Raw genomic sequence first — 20308 nt, 5'->3', positions numbered from 1 at the left:
AGTTATATCTTTCCCATGTTTCTCCACATTCCCAACACCCTGCGGTAGTGGTGTACATTTGCTCTAGCTCACAAAGGACACTCTTGCATCTGTACCATCAACCACAATTTTCATCCACCTCTTGGTTTACTGTGCTATGCAGTTCCTAGATTATTCTCTAGCATTCTGTCAATTGGCATTTACACACCTATACTACCATTTTCAGCTGCATCCCATTTATAAAATAGCTGTTACTCACTATACACTCACCGTTCACTCTAATACATTTCCACACTTTCACAGTAAAGCTAATTAAAACTTCTATATACATTAAACATCAATAGTTCATCTCAGTCCTCCTCTTATCTTCTTTAAGAATCCACCACCTACCACCAGGTCTTGAATATTTTCCTGCAATTTTTACTAGAAGTTTTATGGTTCTTGCTTTTATTTTTAGGTTTTTGATCCATTTTGGGTTAATTTTTGGATAAGGTGTGAGATAGGGATCCTCTTCTTTCAGCCATGGATATCCAATTCTTTCAACACCATTTGTTGAATGCACTTTTCTGCCCAACAGCCTGTGTCAGTTTGACAGGCTAGTCAAAAACCACTTTACCATATGTGTGAGGGTCTGTTTCTGAGCCATCATTTTGGTTCCATATGGTTTATGTGCTTGTCTTTATGCCAGTACCATGCTGTTTCTACCACTATAGCTAGGTACTATGACTTAAAGTCCAGAGATGAGTGTTTACTTTTCCTTTTCATGATGTTTCTGGCTATTCAGGATCCCTTACCCTTCCAAATAAATTTGATAATCATGTTTTCAAGTATTTTTTTTAATGCTGGTGAAATTTTTATCAAGGTTGCATTGAAACTTTATATCAATTTGAGTGGTACTCACATCTTAATGATATTTAGTCTTCCAATCCATGAGCATGGAATGTTCTTCCAGTTATTTAGGCCTTTTTTGATTTCTTTTAACATTGGCTTGCAGTTTTCTGAATACAAGTGCTTTATATTCTTGGTTAAGTTTATTCCTATTTGAGTTTTATCTGTCATATTTTGTTTTCACCACTCTTTTTGACACCTTTAGTTACAAATATTGATATAATCTTCATTTCTAGACTCTCTTCCAGGCCTCTCTCTCCCATATTTTCTTTTCAGGCTCTAGCACACCCTTTAGTATTTCCTGAAAATCTGGACTCTTGCTTAGAAATTCTCTCAGTTTCTGTTTATCCATGAATATTCTAATCTTGCCCTCATTTTTGAAAGACAGTTTGCTGGATGTAAGATTCTTGGCTGGAAGTTTTTCTCTCATAGTATCTTAAATATATCATCACAGTCTTCTTGACTCCATGGTTTCTGGTGAAAAATCAGCACTTACTCTTATTAAGTATCTCTTATATGTTATAAATTGGTTTTCTCTTGCTGTTCCCAAAATTCTCTGTCTTTGACCTTTTGTGGGCATGCCCCTGGGGCCGTTAGCTAGATGGCTTTTGCCTTGGTGAGGCAAACTTCTCGGATGGGTTGTGAGTGACGATGGGGCCCCAGTATCACACAGCCAGGTTAAACACACAGTAACCACCCCGGAGACGCAGGCTCATGGCGCAGGTCTAGTTTATTGGGGAAGTGGTACAGCTTATATAGTCAGGGGTGGGGGTTTGAGGTGACGTGTCAATTATAGATAGGCTAAAGGGACTGTGGTAATTTGAAGCAGCTACTGATTGGATGAGGCAGGTTTAAAGTTGGTGCACGCAGGCTTCTCTGGCGGGAAAATGGCTAGGAAGAAGGGAGGTGCCGTTTGTGATAGCCATTGTGTATGCTTAGTGGCCATTTTGGCTACATGTTGTTTGCCAGCAAGCTCACCAACAATACCTCCGTTTTTGTTTTATTTCAAGACTCCAATAACTGTGCCTGTCTTAGGTTGTTCTCCCTTGAGAATCTTACCCGTCCTTGGCTACCAGTTACGAGTCATTTATGCCACACAGTTGCGCCTGTCTTAGGTTGCCTCCCTCTGGAGGTCTTACCTATCTCTGGCTGCGAACTGAGCTTTGTGGCTGGAGGGAAGGTGGCTGTGTGCTAGCTACACAGCTACACGGCAGTGGTGGCTTCAGTTTCTTCTTGCGCAAGCGTTTGGTACTGGCGGCGCTGCATGGAGAAAATAGTGAGGGCAGAAATGTTTTCTATTCGCCTCTGCAACCACTATAAAAGACAAAGTGCTATGGTGAAGAAAATAATGATTAGTATATGAGGACTAATTAATATAAGAGGATTAATCAGGAGAAGAAAACCAATTGAGAAAGGGATTGGCACTGTTTTGATTGGTATATAAGTTTTTACATAGATTATGAAGTTTTTTTAATATTTTGTTCTACAACTCCAGATTCATTAACATAGTAACAGCATTCTTTTTGGAGGAATAAACATGTTCTTCCTTTTTCAGCTGTGAGTCGATCTAAGGCCCTACGGTTTTGTAAGGCTGCTTGGGCGAGGGATGTTAGTTGCCGCTGTAGAGAGTCAAGAGACTGCACCGTGGATTCTAGGCTAATTTGTCGTTGTTGTTCAAAGTATTGCAAGCTGATGAGGCCATGACCAAGAGCACCACCTGCTGTGGCGGCTGCAGCGACTGAACCTGTGAGGCTAATTTTTTACCAATATAGGGAGGAAGGCGGCTCTCTTTGACACAGATGGGGATAGTAAAATTTTTAGTTTGCCTTCTCCATGGTATGTTAGTTGCGGGGTAATGGCTACTAGGATGCAAGGCCTCATTTTTATAGAATAGAGCATTTTTGGGTTATAGTTAATTTTCTGACAATCATAAGTAGGATTCTTGGTTATGATTAAATTGTAAGAGGGAAACAAAGTCACAATAAACTGAGTATTATTATTTTTAAGATAATTATGGCCTGATTTTTAATCTACCTACAGGAAGGATGTTTACTAATGCATAAGGGTTGATAATCAAATGGCAATATGAGATTATCAATTCTTTGTCTTTCTTTATAGGGTTTAATTGGCAATCGATTATCAGTCGGTTTAGGGAATATATGGGTTTTATTCAGATATATATGAAAGAATGGATTTTTCCAGGTTAACATTCTAAGTAAATGGGGGGTTAGGTATATAGGCCTAATAAGTGTAATTACTGGCAGCTTCCTTATTACTTACGATCACCATCAACAGAAGTTGTAGAAGACTCCATCTCTTCATTCTGGGGTTTAATCCTTTTCGCAAAAAACTAAATTTGTTCTCTATTTTCTGAAATGATAAGAGCATGGCCTCACCCCCTTACTTTAATCCTGCCTTTTTTCCCATTCATTGCTTAAAATATCTTTCTAGAATACTGGTTGATCTTCATTTCCTGTGCCTACTGTAGATGTTTGACATTTTCCAGAGTGACATTCTGCAGGTGTTAATGAATTATAAACATTAAGAAAATGTAAAGTAAATAAAGCTTTTGCTAATTAATCTTTTGGTGTTATAATACCATTATCTCACCCTTTTTGTTTTGAAAGCATAGTTTTTAGGGTATGATGGCTGCATTCAACTATGGCTTGACCTGTAGGATTATAAGGAATACTAGCAACATGTTGAATACCGTATTTTAAAAAGATTCAAAGGATTTACTAATGTAAGAAGGTGTATTATTAATTTTTAGAGGGCATCCCATTACAGCAAAAGCAGACTATAGATGTGAACGAACATGATGCAACTGTTCCTTACTTTGAGCAGTAGTCTACATAAAATGAGAATAAGCGTCAATATAAACATGAACATATTGTAGTTTACTAAAGGATGGTATGTGAGTAACATCCATCTGCTATAAATGATTAGGAGTTAGGCCTCTGGGATTAGTTTCAGCCTGAAAAGGCACCGCTGTTAGTGGTCCACAAGTAGGACAAGTGCGAATAATTTCTTGTGCCTGTAGTCTTGTTAACTTTTGATATTTATTTCATAGGCCTTTAGCATTAATGTGAGTTAAAGCATGGTAATCATGAGCACTTTGTAAATACCCTACTAATAAATCAGCTTGAGCATTATTTGCTGTCATAGGACTAGGCAAAGAGGTATGAGAGCGTATGTGAGTAATGTAAGTAGGATGCTGTTTTAACCTGATGAGATGTCGCAAGTCAGTGAAAAGTTGAGATAACTCATCAGTAGCAAAGATATGAGCTGTTTTAATAGGGTTGATAGTAAGACATACATATTTAGAGTCAGAGACAATGTTCAAGGGTTCTTAAAACATTTGTAAAACTTTAATGACGGCTGACAGCTCTGTGCATTGAGCAGATGAATAAGGAGTTTGCTAAACCTGTTCTTTTTGAGAAGTAATGTATGCTGCTTTTTTATTACTATTACTATCAGTAAATATTGTACAAGATGGTTGGGCTATGCACATAGCCTTGAAAAGCACTGCAGAAGTTTATTGTTGGGTTTTTTTACAGATAGAGGAATGCAGCTGGCTTGATTTGTCTAAGAAGACACTAAAGAAAGTCTTAGCAAGTTTTAAAACAAAGCGATAGCAATACTGCTGGACTTTAACTTTTTGCAACAAACTAGCAGTGTTTGGGATTGCTGCATACTAGTGTTGTTACTTTAATCTATGATAAGAGGTTGTTTCTGTGACACACACTCTTTTATAATAATTAAAACCATAAATAACCACATTGTACTTCTCTTTAATATTATGCTGAAATATTGGTAACTTTATACACTTTTAAGCATTCATAGGAACCTTTTATTCATATGACCTTAATTAATAGAGGGTTTAAGGAAAGAAAAATCTTGTTAATTTTATAACACTTTAAAACACCTTTTATTTAACTTATAACATATTAAATGAACTCAATTATTACTTTAATTTTTCTTTCAAGGTAAAAGAACAAATCTCTTATAATTAGTTTGGAATCAAAGGCTACTGTTCAGGATTAGGTTTTGAGAAAGCAGTTTTGAACATTATGTTCCTTTAAAAGAGATAAAACTTTCCTTTTTTGGAACACCGAGGAAATGATGAGCACAAGAAGCACAAGAAGCTATTTTGATAAAACAAACTTTCTTTGTATACTGATTGTTGATGATAAAACTTTTACTAAAACGGATTGATTTGAGAGGCCTTGAGAAAGAACAAAATTTTTAACTTTGCATTAGCATAGTACTTGATACTAAAGCCTTTAAAATTTTATAGATAGACCCATTAAATTTTATTTAACTATAAAAATTCCTTTTCCACCAACCTTCTGCACTTTCAGTATTCACTCAGATTTTGTCCCACACTCTACTCTTTCCAATAATCAATCATTTTATCTTAGGACAAAATTATCTTCTGTTTCCTTAACAATAAAAACACATTCCATGTAGCCTACATACAAAGTTATCAAGCAAACTTCTTATAACATAATACCATGAACACTAAACAAGCTTATTAAAATAATGAACTTTTCTTTAAATACTTAGTAGCATGCAATATCAGAAACAGTTTTCTAGAAGCAAGTTGTGAAGGGAGGCTGGCTGCAGCCAAGCTTTTTTGTTATAAAATTACTTTTTATTATTATTATTATTATTATTAATTCAGGTTTGTTTAAACACTTGAATTTAAACAATGCTTTATAAAACTTCTTATAATTATTTATAACCATATAGACTATAATTATGATTTTAAGACAAATTTTACCTTTACAGAACACATTTCTTTACTTAAAGTTACCACAAAACTTTCTATAACTTGCCACATGCATTTAAGTTCCAAGAGTTTATGAAAATTAGCCATCCTACTTTAGGAGAAAACACACCTTTTTGCAAATCTTATTAAATTTCAGTTAGCATTTTCACAAACTTTTAACCAAATATTCATTTAAGTTTTACATCCTTCATATTATCCTGTGAAGAAAAATAAGTTATTTATTTCAATCTAGGCAAGAACAACTTTTTATAAAAAGGCTTATAGTAATTTTGTTAATCAAGACTTATGATTTTTATCATTGTAGAGATTTTATTAACATTTAAACTTAAGTATTAATATAAGTGCTTATTTAATTTTTGGCCGTATGAATAGAGCTCTTTTATAAATTTTTATTAATTTATATTACCATCCGGAGGTATCAAAATATACACTGACATTGAACGAACAGACAAACACAGAACAATCACAACACAGTAACAGAAACATACAGTTCACAATTAACTCATAGTTTTTACTTTCTTGGTATACCTGCTTTTAAGCTCTCCATTATATGACATTTTAAATATCACTTAAGATTTCTTCTGGAATCCATGTTGCCTGTAATATGCAAGCTGGTACTTGGAAACATTGTTATAAGTTTAGTTACGGTTAAACATTGTTCAAGGTAGGGGGAGGGGACAGCTAGCCTGAACTTTTGGAAGGGTTTATTGCTCCTCACGTTTCAAAATGCTTGGGGGAAAGACTGTTATTCCGTTAGTAATGTGCGGGTACTTACACATTTGGCTTTATTATAATAGAGAGCTTTCTAGGTAATATAATGTTCGGGAGTTAAAATAGGAAGGGCTAGATTTTTCTAATCAGTAGGTGTATTGTGAGCATGAGAAATGCTGTTTAATAACACGTGAGCACAGGGGCTATTAAGACTATAGTTTTGAACAGCTTTAGGAAGGTGAGCAATGGTTTTATGATGCCAAGGAGCCTAAAAGGGAGGAGAATCTCATTGTGGTAATTTATTGGAAAGAAGTGAGGAGGAGTGAATGGGTGGTGATTAAGGACAATTGCAGTAAGTGGAGCAGAAAGAGGAGGTGTAGAAGATGTGGCAGTGAAAGAGTTAGTAGGTGGAGCTGACAAGGGAGGTGTAGTAGGCGTGGCAGTGAGAGAGTTAAGGTCCAGCGGTTTTAGCTAGTGTCTAGCGGGGCACCTGTAAGGCAGCCGTGAATAGCTAAAAGAGTGGGTATGAGACTAAGAGGGAAGGCTTTGCCTTCGTGGACCTTAGTGGATTTGACTCGCCTGAGCAATTTAGCCCAAGTGGCAGGATTCCATATTGCAGCAGTGGAAAGCCACGGGTTAAAATGGACAAGAAGGCCCGAATACTGATAGAGGTATTTTTTACCTCTATTTTTAAGGTGGCGGCTAGCTAATAGGGCACGTAATGCCCGTGCTTGTAGTGCGTTCTCAGAAGAGGCTAAGTTCCCCATTCTGAGCTTCACTCACCAATACGAAGAGGATCGCTTCAGATCCCGCTGGTGGCTGCCCGGACGAAGTGGGGGGTCCCTGAGTTCGGGCGCCAGTTGTGGGCATGCCCCTGGGGCCGTTAGCTAGATGGCTTTCACCTCGGTGAGGTGAACTTCTCGAATGGGTTGTGAGTGACGACGGGACCCCGGTATCACACAGCCAGGTTAAACACACAGTAACCACCCCGGAGACGCAGGCTCGTGGCACAGGTCTAGTTTATTGGGGAAGTGGTACAGCTTATATAGTCAGGGGTGGGGGCTTGAGGTGATGTGTCAATTATAGATAGGCTAAAGGGACTGTGGTAATTTGAAGTGGCTACTGATTGGATGAGGCAGGTTTTTTGAAGTTCGTGCGTGCGGGCTTCTCTGGCGGGAAAATGGCTAGGAAGAAGGGAGGTGCCATTTGTGATAGCCATCGTGTATGCTTAGCGGCCACTTTGGCTACATGTTGTTTGCCAGCAAGCTCACCAACACCTTTGACATTTTGATGAGTAGGTTTCTTGGAGTTCGTCTATTTGGATTTTTTTGGATGGGAGCAGGTGGTGCCTCTTGGACATGGATATCTATGTCTTTCAATAGGGCTGGGAAATTTTCTGCCATTGTTTCTTCAAATATTCCTTCTGCCCCTTTACACTCCTCCTTCTGGGACACCCATGACATGTATGTTTGCATGCCTTTTGCTGTCATTTATTTCTTTGACACCTTGTTCAATTTTTTCCATTCTTCATTCGTTCTTTTGTGTGTTCACTGCAGAGGCCATTTCTTCAAGCTCACCAATCCCTTTCTTCTGCCTCCTCAAGTATGCTATTTTATGATTCCAATGTTTATTAAATTTCATTTATCGTGCCTTTTATTCCCAAAAGATTTGCTATTTTTCTTTGTATGGTTTTAAATTCTTCTTTGTGCTCATCCAATATCTTCTTAATACTCTTAATCTCTTTAGCCACCTTATTCAAAATATTAAGGAGATTTGTTTGAACATCTATGATTAGTTGTCTCAACTCCTTTATGTCATCTGGAGGCTCATCTTGTTCCTTTAACTGGGCCATAGCTTCCTGTTTCTTGATGTGGATTGTAATTTTTGGGGGGGGTCTTGGCATCTGGCCTCCTAGATTTTTTACTCTGGGTACAGTTTTTCTCTTTAGTTTAGGACTTCATGCCCTTTCTCCCTTGCTGGTTGTGCAATAGGAGACAAGGATGTAACTGGTGCTATAAGCTGTGGAGGCTCAAGCTGGCCCCATTGTCCCAGGTATCGAAGAAGCTTCTCCCAACTTTCTCCTTTCCCAGAGGTAAGGACAGATTCACAGCTGTGTGGCATAATCCAAGTTGTCCAGGCCTAGACTGTAGTTGCCCAGAGAGACTGATGAAGCTTCACACCCCTTTCTCCCCTGCCTGAGACAGGGATGGAGCTGCAGGTCTGGGCAGCAATCTATGTTGTGTGGGTCCAAGATGACGGCAGTTGCCCTGGTAGACTCCTGATTATTTAGTTTGAGCCAGCGAAAGGTACCCACAGTTATCTGGATAGGCTGGTGCAGGGCCCACCAGCTTTCTCCCTGCCAGAGTTGGGGCTGAAGCCTAACCTAGGGCTGCAGGCTGATCTGGGTGAAAGAAACTGGTTCCTACCATCGCTTTGATTTTCAGTCAGCCCAGCTTCCCCTCATGCTGGGGGTGGAGTTAAAATCGTGGCCACTGGTCTCTTTCTGATATGAACAGATTCACACCCCAGCTGTTCACAGGGTTCTCTCTTAGCCATCTGAGTCTACCAATCAGTAGCTGAAATCGGCAGCCAACCGTCTCCTCCTCCCCTGTTCTGGGGAAATGGAGCTTCCAATTCCAGCCACAGAACAACTCCTGGGGCAGCTTGCACTGCCAGAGGAGGACAATCACTGGCCTCCGTGGCATGACAGGTAATTTCCCAGAGAGGCTGGCTCAGGTCCCCGCAGCCTCCTCCCTGCTGGAGGCAGCACTGGGGCCTAGGCTAGAGTTGCAATATGATCTGGATGGAAAGAAGCCGGTCCCCACCAGCACTGGAATTTTCAGTCTGCTCCGTTTCCCCTCATGCCAGGTGCAGAGTTAAAATTGCGGCTTCTGGCCTCTTTCTGACCTGGACAGGCTCAAACTTTGGCTATTTTCAGGATTATACATTAGTCTGATGAATTTACTCATCAGTACCTGAAGTTGGTGCCCAGTTGCCTCTTCCTTCCCCATTTTTGGGAAGTGGAGCTTTCAATTCCAGCTGCAGAACAGCTCCCAAGATGACCTGTGCTTCCAGTGGAGGATGGGCGCCGGCCTCTGGGGTGTGGAGCCTCTACTTATGAATCTTCTCTGCAGACAGGCATCTCCTCCTTTCACTCCTTCAAGGATGTTGCAGGATGCTCTTCTGGCCTCACAGACAGGTGCTTCCGCTGGCTTCAGAGAGCTCTGGGTGTATGTTTACTGCCCTGTAGCAGGAGTGGACTCTAGGAGCTCCTTAGTCTGCCACCATCTTGCTGGTAGTCCCAGATTGTTTTAATATCTTCAAATCACCCTCCACCCAATGATTATGTTTTATTAACAGGAGTGGGAATCTAGAGACACCCTAGCTCAACTACTCTTATCTCAGAAACACCAAGTCCAGATTCCAGAATTGAGCTGAACAATTATTTTAGGACGTGAACCTTTGAGAAGTCTGAGTAACAGAACCAAATTCCATTTATCTTATTCTAAGAATCCCTTTTTAACCTAAACTGCCATTACTCCTGAAGTAGAAAAGGCAGTTATTTAATACTTTAATTACATTGTTTCAATGTATTAGTGCAGTATATCTAGGAAATATGCATCATCATGAAGTTGATAATGATAAAATGTATTTTGATAATAGTACCTGCTATAATAGCATATTTGCTAAAAATATTTACCAGTTTAAATGACGAGTCCACATGTAGAAAAATGATTTTTAAAAATGCTTTCATTATGCACTTTAATAATAAAGGTCTAATGATAAAAATAAGTTTTAAATGAATACTTTCATATTCTTTACAAATAAAATTTTTAAGTCTATCTTCCTTTTAATTTTCTTCCTGGTGGACCTCTGATCTATGAAGATGATAACTTTTATATTTCTGCAACTAAGCAGCATTTTAAAACTCAACTGAGTTGTAAGAAGAAAATTGAGAGTTTCAGGAGATACTTGTAAAAGAAATATTTAGAGTACACAATTTAAAAGATTTGCTAATTTATGTTAATTCCATATGAACAAACATAAGCAAAAATTTTTTTCTTAATTTGCCTCCTTTTTAAAGAGATGCTGTTTATCACTGCCTTGCCTTTTATCAGGTATACCAGTTTTTCAGGTATACCAGTTTTTCAGGTATACCAGTTTTTCATTTCTATCCATAATCTAAAAAACTATTTTGGCCACATTGTTATAACATGCAAACTAATAGTTATTTCTAATGTTATTAGCATACTTATAAAGAATATTATTTAATATACTTCTTATCCTGGCCCATAAGTCTTTAACTTTACTCAACATATGAGTTCAGCTTTGCAACCCTGGACAAGTTACCCAAACTCTTACTCAGTTTGTCTAAAGGAGGGAAGACAGAATTACCTGCTTCAAAAGGCCACAATTAGGAAAGAGGAGTCAAACATGAAAAACACCAAGAAGCACAGAATCTGACACATAGCAGGCCAAGAGAAATGCCTTGCTTTATCATCATCATCATCATCATGTCATCATCTGCAGTCATCTATTCCTGTGAATTGATATATTCTTAGCCTAAATTTTATTTTTTAATATGGAATCATTCCAATTCCTGAAAGCACTAAGTTATAAATTCCATGTTTTATTTTCTCATGCTACAAACTTTTCTTTTCTCTTTGAAATTAGTTAATAAACCTTATTAAAATAGTCTTCTTTAAAAGAATTATTTAGTAAAGGCCATGGGCATATTTTAAAAGTTGTTCAGACATTTCCCCCTTCATTCCTCCTGGAATAGGCTATAAATCATGATAAAGAAATTTCCTATCTTACAGAGATTTTAAAATTTATACTCTGTATGTCACTAAATCTTTTATCAGAATTGATTTCTCCAAACAGTTATACATTGATTTTGCTTATCTTTTCACAAGTCTGTTTTTTCCAATTATTTCCAATATTTAAGAAAATGTGGCATTGGTGTGGAGAAAGTGGCCATGGTGGCTGCTGGGTGTGGGGAATGGGAGGAAGAGATGAGATGTGGAGGCGTTTTCGGGACTTGGAGTTGTCCTGGGTGGTGCTGCAGGGTCAATTACCAGACATTGTAGGTACTCTCATGGCCCGCTGGATGGAACGTGGGAGAGTGTGGGCTATGATGTGGACCATTGACCATGAGGTGCAGCAATGCTCAGAGATGTATTCACCAAATGCAGTGAATGTCTCATGATGGAGGAGAATGTCGCTATGGGGGAAGGAGTGGGGTGAGGGGGGCGGGGATATATGGGGACCTCATATTTTTTAAATGTAATATTAAAAAAATGAATAAAGACAAAAAATAAAAATAAAAATAAACATACTTAAATAAATGTATTTGCTGTGGTATAGCAGTGCTCCAAAATGTATTCACCAAATGCAATGAATGTGCCTCAGTGAAGAAAGAGGTTGTTGATGTGGGAGGAGTGGGGTGAGGGGGGTGGGGTATATGGGAACCTCATATTTTTTAATGTAACATTTTTTGCGATCTATGTATCTTCAAAAATACCATTAAAAATAAATGAATACAAATTTAAAAATAAATATAAGACATACAATGATGTATTAAAATAAATTATTCAGGGAAGTAGGTATAGCTCAGTGGTTGAGTGCCTGCTTTTAATAGACTAGGTGCTGGGTTCAATCTCCAGTATCTTCAAAGAAATAAAATTTTAAAAATGAATTACTTGCAAAAGCTTAAATATGTATATATTTTTCTTTGCTTTACTTTACTTTTCATGAGAATTTAGACTAAGAAAACTAAAGCTTTTGGAAGTTCCATTTCCAGCTTCTTCCACAGTTATAAAATTCTGAATTATTTAAAATTCTTTTTGTTTTAAAGCCAGCTAGTTAATATTATAGGAGATGACAGTCATGAGGCAAGCTGACACGAGCTCCCAGGGATTTCGAGAAACTGGTCACTTTAGTTGAGTTGAATGATCCAATTCATGGGGATTTTAATCTGGAATTACCCCACGTAAAAAATTTGTGTTCTTTAAGGACTTGAAATTATGATTGCATTGTGACTCATGCTTGGAGCTCTTATTTCATCTTTTCCCCCAATTTCTTTCTTTTTTAATCATTTTTTATATAGCAACATTCAGGCTGTGAAAAAGCAACAAGACCCAGAAACTCAGATTCATAAATAATTTGAAAAGAAAACAGAAGTATGCATGGAAGGGTAAGGGGACACCAGAGGCCAAGCACACAGCCTCATGAAATCAACACTCCCTAAGCAGGCCTTATTTGGGAATATAGGATAATCTATTTCCCCAATATAGCAGCTTTACTCCTTCATATTAAGAATTCTCTACTCAGGACTCTTGTACTCATTTTATTTAAACTTATAATTTTCAATGCACCCATTAAATATATCTCTCAGAGACTTCAATCTTTTGACTGTTCATATGCTATTTAAGCCCTGAGTCCCGACAGAGTTGCAGCCAATTCCTACTCTCCAATTCTTTGCGCTTGCCCTGGACAACCAACAAAATGATGGACAAGCTCCGTCCCAAAGCACAAGATGTATAACTGCAAACAGAAGAATTCCTTCCATCTGTCCCGTAATATCTAAGTCCCTTCTCAACCCGAAGCGATCGGAATGGACATCGTTCCAAATCCCTCACAACTGAGGAATGAGCAAACGTAAGGGGAGTGGGCAACCACGGATCAAATTAGATTTATTGTTATTGGAGTTATTATCTTGTGTTAACAGAAGTTAAAACATTGATATAAAGATAGTGCGTGCCAGGGGTCCAGACGTAGGGGAGGGATGAATGGGTGTAACACAGGGCCTTTTCAGGGCAGTGGCATTGTGGTGTATAAGACTGCACCGATGGACACATGACATTATGCATTCACCAAAGCCTGTAAAACTGTACAGCACAAAGTAAACCATATTGGAAACTACAGACTTTGGTTAGGAGCAGTGCCTCAATATTGCTTCATCAATTGTAATAAATATACCACAGTAATGTAATATGTTAATAATAGGGGAAACCATATGTGTATGTATGTGAAGGTTATAAGGGAATTCCACATACATTTGGTGTAATTTTTCTGTAAATCTAAAGCTTCTATAAAAATAATAAGTTTATTATTACAAAGAAATTTGTAGGGGAAATGCATTTTATATATATGGTACTAAAATAAAATTCTTTTTTAACAATCCATGATCATCACAACACAGAGAATCCCAAGTTAAACTATAGACTAAAGTTAATAGTTCATTTATAAAAAATGTGCTTTCATTAATTGTAATAAATGTATCACACCTATGCAAGGTGTTAATAAAAGGGTGGTTTATAGGAATTTTGTATTTTATATATGATTAGTCCATAAAGTCATAACTTCTAAATAAGAAATAAAAATCATTAAGACACATATCACCCAATTTTAACATGTAAACCTCACTTTCATTAATGCTTGGTTCAAACAAACTGTGAAAAGAAATATGAGACAAATTGGAAAATTTGAAAAGGTGCAATGATATTAAGGAAATATTGTTAGCATTTAGATGAAATACTGGTATTTTAGTTAAGTTTAAAATTTGTCTTATATTTTGAAGTATATTTGGAAAGGCGTACCAATAAAACAATTTGGTGGCATGTTCCCTATAGTTAGAAAATCCAAAAAAAAAAAAAAAATCTAAACAGTTACTAGACCTGATAGATGAGTTCAGAAAAGTAGCAGGACAGAAGATTAATAACCAAAAATCAGTAGTGGTTCTGTACAATTCTGTTGAGAAATCTGAGGAGGAAATTTTTTAAAAATTAATTTTAAGGGCAACTAAGAGAACTATATATTTAGGAACTGAATATTTAGGACACAAAGGACCTGTATTCAGAAAACTACAACAAAATATTGCTAAAAGAAACTGAAGAAGGCTTAAACAAATGGAAGAACATTCTGTGGTCATGAATTAGAAAACTAAGTATCTTTAAGATGTCAATTCTACCCAAATTGATTTACAAATTCAGTGTAATCCCAATAAAAAATTTTTTGCAGATGTGGAAAAACCAATTATCAAATTTATTTAAAAGGATAAAGGGTACCAAATAGACAAAAAAAAAATCTTAAAAAAGAAAAATCAAGTTGATGGACTCTCATTCTAGACTTTAAAACATATTATTTAGTTACAGTGGTAAAAACAGCATGGTACTGGCTTAAGGAAAGACAAACAAATTGACCAACTGAACCAAATAAAGAACTCAGAAATAGACCCTCACATCTACATTCCGGTGATTTTTGACAAGCCAGCTGGGCAGAACAGTCTATTCAACAACTGATGCTGCGAGAACTGGATAGCCATATCCAAAAGAAAGAAAGAGGACCCCGATCTCACACCTTATATAAAAATTAACTCAAAATGGATCAAGGACCTAAATATAAAAGCTATAGCCATAAAACTAGAAGAAAATGTAGAAAAACATATTCAAGATCTTGTGGTAAGCAATAATTAAACCTTACACCCAAAGCTTGAACACTGAAAGACAGGCAAATAAATGGGACCTTCTCAAAATTAAACACTTTTGTTCTTCCAAAGACTACCAAGAAAGTAAAAAGGTAGCCTACTCAGTGGGAAAAAAACATTTGGAAACCATGTATCTGATAAGGGTTTGATATTCATGTTGTATAAAGAAATCAAACAACCCAGTAATAAAAAGAATAGCAACCCACGAGGACCTGCTGGTGTGTTATGGGGTGCCACCTGGGATCCCGCAGGGCAGGAGGGACATGTGGTCGGACGTGGGCATGGGGTGGCTGCAGGAGCACTGGGCCCAGCACCCAGGGACTCCCTGTGTCCCCGCCCCATGGGAGTGTTTTGGCTGCCAGGCACTTGCCCTGGGAATCATTGCATGGACACAATTTAATTTGTCTTGGCTATATTTCTTGGAGTAGAATTAGCAAGAATTACGGTTCAAGTGCATGGATGCTAAGGCCATTCATTTTGGGTGAAGGATGAACATGGTAGGATGATGGGCACAAGTTCAAATTAAAAAGACACAAAAAAACCACATTCCAACATTTTAAAGACTGAAATTGCGAAGTGCGATTTCTGAACAAGCACCAGAGATGGCTGAACCTATGGTGAGGTCAGAGAGGTGGAGAGAAGCACAGAGGAAAGAGGGGGCCACCCTGCCTCCCCCTGCTCTGGACCTCACGTCCTCCTGCGTGGCCGTCCCTAATGCTCAAGGCACAGGCTTCAGAAGCCAGGCAGGCCATGTGGTCATAAGGTGTGGCCACTTCCACGTCCTCCTCACTGCCCACAGAAAACAAAATAGTTAAGTCTGGCTCAACACGTCACCACTCCTGCAACACAGTTCTTCCTCCGTCCTTGAGTCGAAGAGCAAAGACATACAAGCAGAGACAAACAAACAAGTTTATTTATAACGATCCGCATATATATAAGCTACATACATCATATAGGGAAGATAGAGAAGGGCCCGTTCAGGCAAATGGGTATGGGGACAGGAGTCATTTGTAGGTAACAGGAGGGCTTCCTGCCATTTCCAAGAAAAAAGGCCCAGAGTGTGGGTCTGCCCTGTCATCACCCAAGCCAGGGAAAGCAGTTGATACACACGTAGGTCTCTCTCCTACTCCCTATGTGGAAGTCTTCGATCCCATGCAGTGAACTCTTGCCAGCCTCCAACACACACACTCACACACACACACACGCTGGGCCTCCAGCTTGCTGACAGTGAAGAGGTTGAGCTGGACCTGTCCAACACTTTTTTCCAGATGTTCAAAGACCCTTCATGACGAGACTGGCTGCACACCGTTTCTGGAGGCCACTTTTTCTCTTTACTGGTGGAGACTGGGTCTTTTGTGCTGGAAGAAATACCTCTTATGAAGCCCTGGGTAGGTGATGGGGTGCCCAAAAGGAAAAGCTGCTACTTACCTTGCCCATACCAGAGGCACAGTTGCTTTAACCCAAGGGGCAGCAAAAGTGCCTCCAAACACAAGTATTTTCCCAGTGGCACTGGCTCCTCTAAAGCCAAAGGGGAACCCTGGCTGGAGGGGCCTCAGGTGTTTTGACTTAAAGGGAGAAGGGAAGTTTTCCCCTAGAAATGTTCTGACTTTGGCCAGGAGGGCCACAGGTGCCTTGCTGGAAGGAGAGAACACAAGGGCCCTCAAGCACAGGGGTGGTGCTGTCCCCTCCCGTTACACCACACCTGTGCCCTGGCCAGGTGGACCACAGGTGCCCTAGTCAAAGGTGGAATTAAAAGGCCCCCCAGCTCTGGATAGTGTTGTCCCCTCCTGTTGTCCCACCTGTTTTCTTGTCAGGTGGACTCCGAGTGCCTTGCATGGAGGTGGAAGCAGAGGTGTCTTGAACTACAGGCATGACACTGGTTCCTCCTGCAAGAAGTATGCTCTGGCCAGTGGGACCCTGTGGAGCAGAAGTGGTGCTGGATCTTCCACTTGGTCCTGCTCCAAAGGTGAGAGCTCCGGAAGAGCAACTGGGTCCCGGGGCAGACGCGCTGACCGCACATCTACTACTTCCCTTCAGGGTGCTGACTGGGATGCCAAATCTGGAACCTGGCGATGTCAAGCCCACAAATGCTGGTGGTGGAACACCACCACTGGGTGGCTGGGCTGTGGGAGAACTGAAGCCTGCAGCTTGTGCTGGGGAGGGCGACTTTCCCAACCGGAAGGAGGGGTTAAAGCTGTTGGCTCCCGGCTGCTGCCCGTTGGGGACCCCAAATGTGGGCTGAGGCATGGTTCCTGGGTAAAAGGGAAGATTGTGTGTTGGAGGTGGGCCATGGACCAACGGTGCAGGCAAGCCAGTGGAGACTTGGTTTGAGGCAATGCTGCCATTGCATGGTGTGTTGTCAGTACCAGGACATGCCGCATAAAAGGGGAAGACGTTCTTCCTGGAGACAGGAGCAGCCTGGAGAGACCCCACAGCCTGGGGAGGAGGCGTGGTGTCCATATCCTCAGGATCAGAGGTAAGCCTGGCTGCTGAGCATGCAGAGGGGCTGCCTGCTGGGGTTTCGGTGGCCACAGGAGAGATGGGCAGGCCAGCGGAGACAGGAGCAGCCTGGAGAGAGCCTGCAGCCTGGGGAGGAGGCGTGGTGTCCATATCCTCAGGATCAGAGGTAAGCCTGGTTGCTGAGCATGCAGAGGGGCTTCCTGCTGGTGTGTCGGTGGCCACAGGAGAGATGGGCAGGCCAGTGGAGACAGGAGCAGCCTGGAGAGACCCCACAGCCTGGGAAGGAGGCGTGGTGTCCATGTCCTCAGGATCAGAGGTAAGCCTGGTTGCTGAGCGTGCAGAGGGGCTGGCTGCTGGGGTGTCGGTGGTCACAGGAAAGATGGGCAGGCCAGCGGAGACAGGAGCAGCCTGGAGAGAGCCCGCAGCCTGGGAAGGAGGCATGGTGTCCATGTCCTCAGGATCAGAGGTAAGCCTGGTTGCTGAGCATGCAGAGGGGCTGCCTGCTGGGGTGTCGGCGGCCACAGGAGAGATGGGCAGGCCAGCGGAGACAGGAGCAGTGGGAAAAGTGGCTCCCGGCTGCTGCCCACCAGGGCCCCCAAATGTGGGCTGAGGGGTGGCTGCTGGACCCAAGGGGAGGATGAAAACTGGGGTGGGTGTAGTGTCCACTGGTACAGGCAGGTTGGTGGAATCTGGGGCATTTGCAAGAGGTGTTTGTTTCATATAACAGTGAGCACGTTGGAAATGGAGGGAAGGCACAACAGGGCTGGGAGGATGCAAGAAAATAACAGCGTGGGAAGGGGGAGTGGTGTCCATGTCACTTTCACTGGGGACCAAGGCAGGCTGGGAGGTCCCATGTGCAGATGTGCTGGCTGGGATGGTGGGTGTGAGCAGGGGAGCCGCTAGGGGCTGGCTGGTGAGGACAGGGATACGGGTGGAAGGGAAGGTGGGAGGGGTTGGTGAGAACAGAGGAGGAGGATCTATGTACATGGGTGTGGGTGATGGCTTTGCAGGAGTGGTGTGCTGGAAGGAGAGGGCTATGGCGTTAGCAGGAGTGGGGAGGTCAGAAATAGATGTTGCAGCCCTGAGTGAATGTGAAGGTGTGGCAGCCTCGAGAGGATGAGGTGCTGTGGCTGCCGTGGGCGGACGAGAAGCTGAAGGTACAGGGGCAGAGAGGATTGGTGGCCTGGCAGGCAGGTCTGCCAAGGCAGTGGCCGCTGTGGCGGTGGTAGCCGGGATTGGCCCAGTGACTGGGGCTTGGTGCAAGGCGTCTGTAGTCTCCCCCAAAGGCAGAGAGGGAGAACTGGCAGGCTCGGGGACACTGCTCTCTGCAGAGGCCTCTCTTCCACCTTCCTCCATGATGCCATGGCCCTGTTTTTGCTCAGCCTTCTCTTCCCAGCATGGGTCTCCAGCTGCGGCTCTCCGAGGAAACTTCAGGGCTGGGGGCCGCTCACCTCCACCCCACGACAGTGGCAGCAGCAGTGGCAATGGTAGTGGCCTCGGTCTTTTCCATTTACGGGGCCTGACGCTGGCTGGTGTGAGGAGAGGAGCGCTCCTTGATGGCTCAGCTGGGCGGTGCTCTTCCTGCGTCTCCTCCCCTGGCTGTGAGCCTGGAGAGCTGCGGCCGTGGCTCCCCTCCAGCACCGCCTGGGGTGGTCTCTCTGACGGCAGCGAGCAGGAGGAGGATGCACCAGGGAGCCCTGCTGCCCCTGGACCGCCCCTTCCAGGAGGCAGGATGCTTCCTGCAGGCCTGTCCAAGCCCAGGATGGCCCAGCCGCTGACAGAGGAGCTCACAGACACCTGGGCCTCCTGACACCGTCTCTCTCCTTGTCTGTCCCTACAATGGAGATGCTTGTTCAGAGGTCCAGGACCACCCTGGAAGGACGTGACCACCTCCTCGGGCTCCAGGGGCCTGGATGGGGCCCGGATGCTTCCTCTGGTGTGGAGATCCCTCCTCTGCCCATCCTGCCCTCTGGTATCTCTGCAATCCTCCTCCTCCTTTTCCTCTGCTCGCTCTTCTCTGCCCTCTTCTGGGGCCCTCGGTCCACTTTCCTTTAGGTGAAGGGGTGGGAGGTGTCTGGATGGCTCCAGCCTCCTAGGGATGACCTGCTCAGGGGCCAAATCCAGAAGGGACAGTTTGCACCCTGTACGAGGGATCCTCACCACCCCAGAAGAGTAGCCAAACATCTTGGAGTTCCACGATGACAGCACTGGCTTCAGACTCTCCCTCCCGAACGCCGACGGCAGGACCCCCAGAGAGGAGCAGTGAGGGTTCCAGATGGGATATCTCCTCTTAGGGGCGATGTAAATCCCAGAACGTAACTTCATGGCATCCGGGCCAGACAACCTGTGGGCAGGGCCAGGGAGGGGTGCTGGGGCAGCGGGGCCATCTGGATGAGCCCCAGGAGAACTGTGGAGGGGATAAACAGGCGGGTGACTGCTGGGCCCTGAGCAGCAGCTGCAGGGCTGCGACTGAAGTCGGCTCAGGAAATTGCCCATGAAGAGCTACCTGTGCGCTGTCCAATCGAGGGAGTGGAGTGAGAAACTAGAGAGGTCAACTAGCTCCCAGCTCCTCCGAGGCAAGGACCGCACTGGCACTGTTGAGCTCCTGGCTTGAGGTAGAATCTGGACGTGTCACAGAGGGAGGGAATGTGAGGGGTGGGGAATGGGCAAGAGGAGAAGGAAGGGCAGTTGGAACAGGTGCTGCAGTGCAAACTGCTAGGCCCAGTGACCCAGCCTCGGTGGTCCTCTCTAACACCCCGGCATGGTCTGCAGCTTGGCACGCCTTCTCTGTGGCCATCCCGTCAATGAACGTCACCAGTAGCGCGTCAGACTTTTCTGGAGAGGGCTCGCAATGCCTGACTTGCCCAGATGCTGCACCCCACAACATCCCTTCCTGGCCTAGCTAGGTTTTCTTTGCTTCTTTTGATCAATTGGGTGAAAACAATGCTGAAGCCTTGGAACCTTCCTTGGGTCACGCAAGTGTTAATGCC

At 42.6% G+C, this 20308-nt stretch overlaps 1 protein-coding gene across 1 annotated transcript in view; it reads right to left on the bottom strand.

Moving 5' to 3' along the window:
- LOC131277399 (nuclear pore-associated protein 1-like) overlaps positions 1-19814 on the bottom strand; it is a 43911-nt gene extending 24097 nt beyond the window's left edge. The window contains exon 1 of the mRNA XM_058292428.2: positions 16658-19814. Within this exon, the coding sequence (XP_058148411.2) occupies positions 16658-19814 (3157 nt within the window). The remainder of the gene's footprint in view (positions 1-16657) is intronic.
- Positions 19815-20308: the final 494 nt, after the last annotated feature.

This window comes from Dasypus novemcinctus, assembly GCF_030445035.2.
Source record: "Dasypus novemcinctus isolate mDasNov1 chromosome 12 unlocalized genomic scaffold, mDasNov1.1.hap2 SUPER_12_unloc_1, whole genome shotgun sequence".
NCBI lineage: Eukaryota > Metazoa > Chordata > Mammalia > Cingulata > Dasypodidae > Dasypus > Dasypus novemcinctus.
Note: the sequence above shows the minus strand (reverse complement) of the source record. Positions and strands in the feature narration are given on the sequence as shown.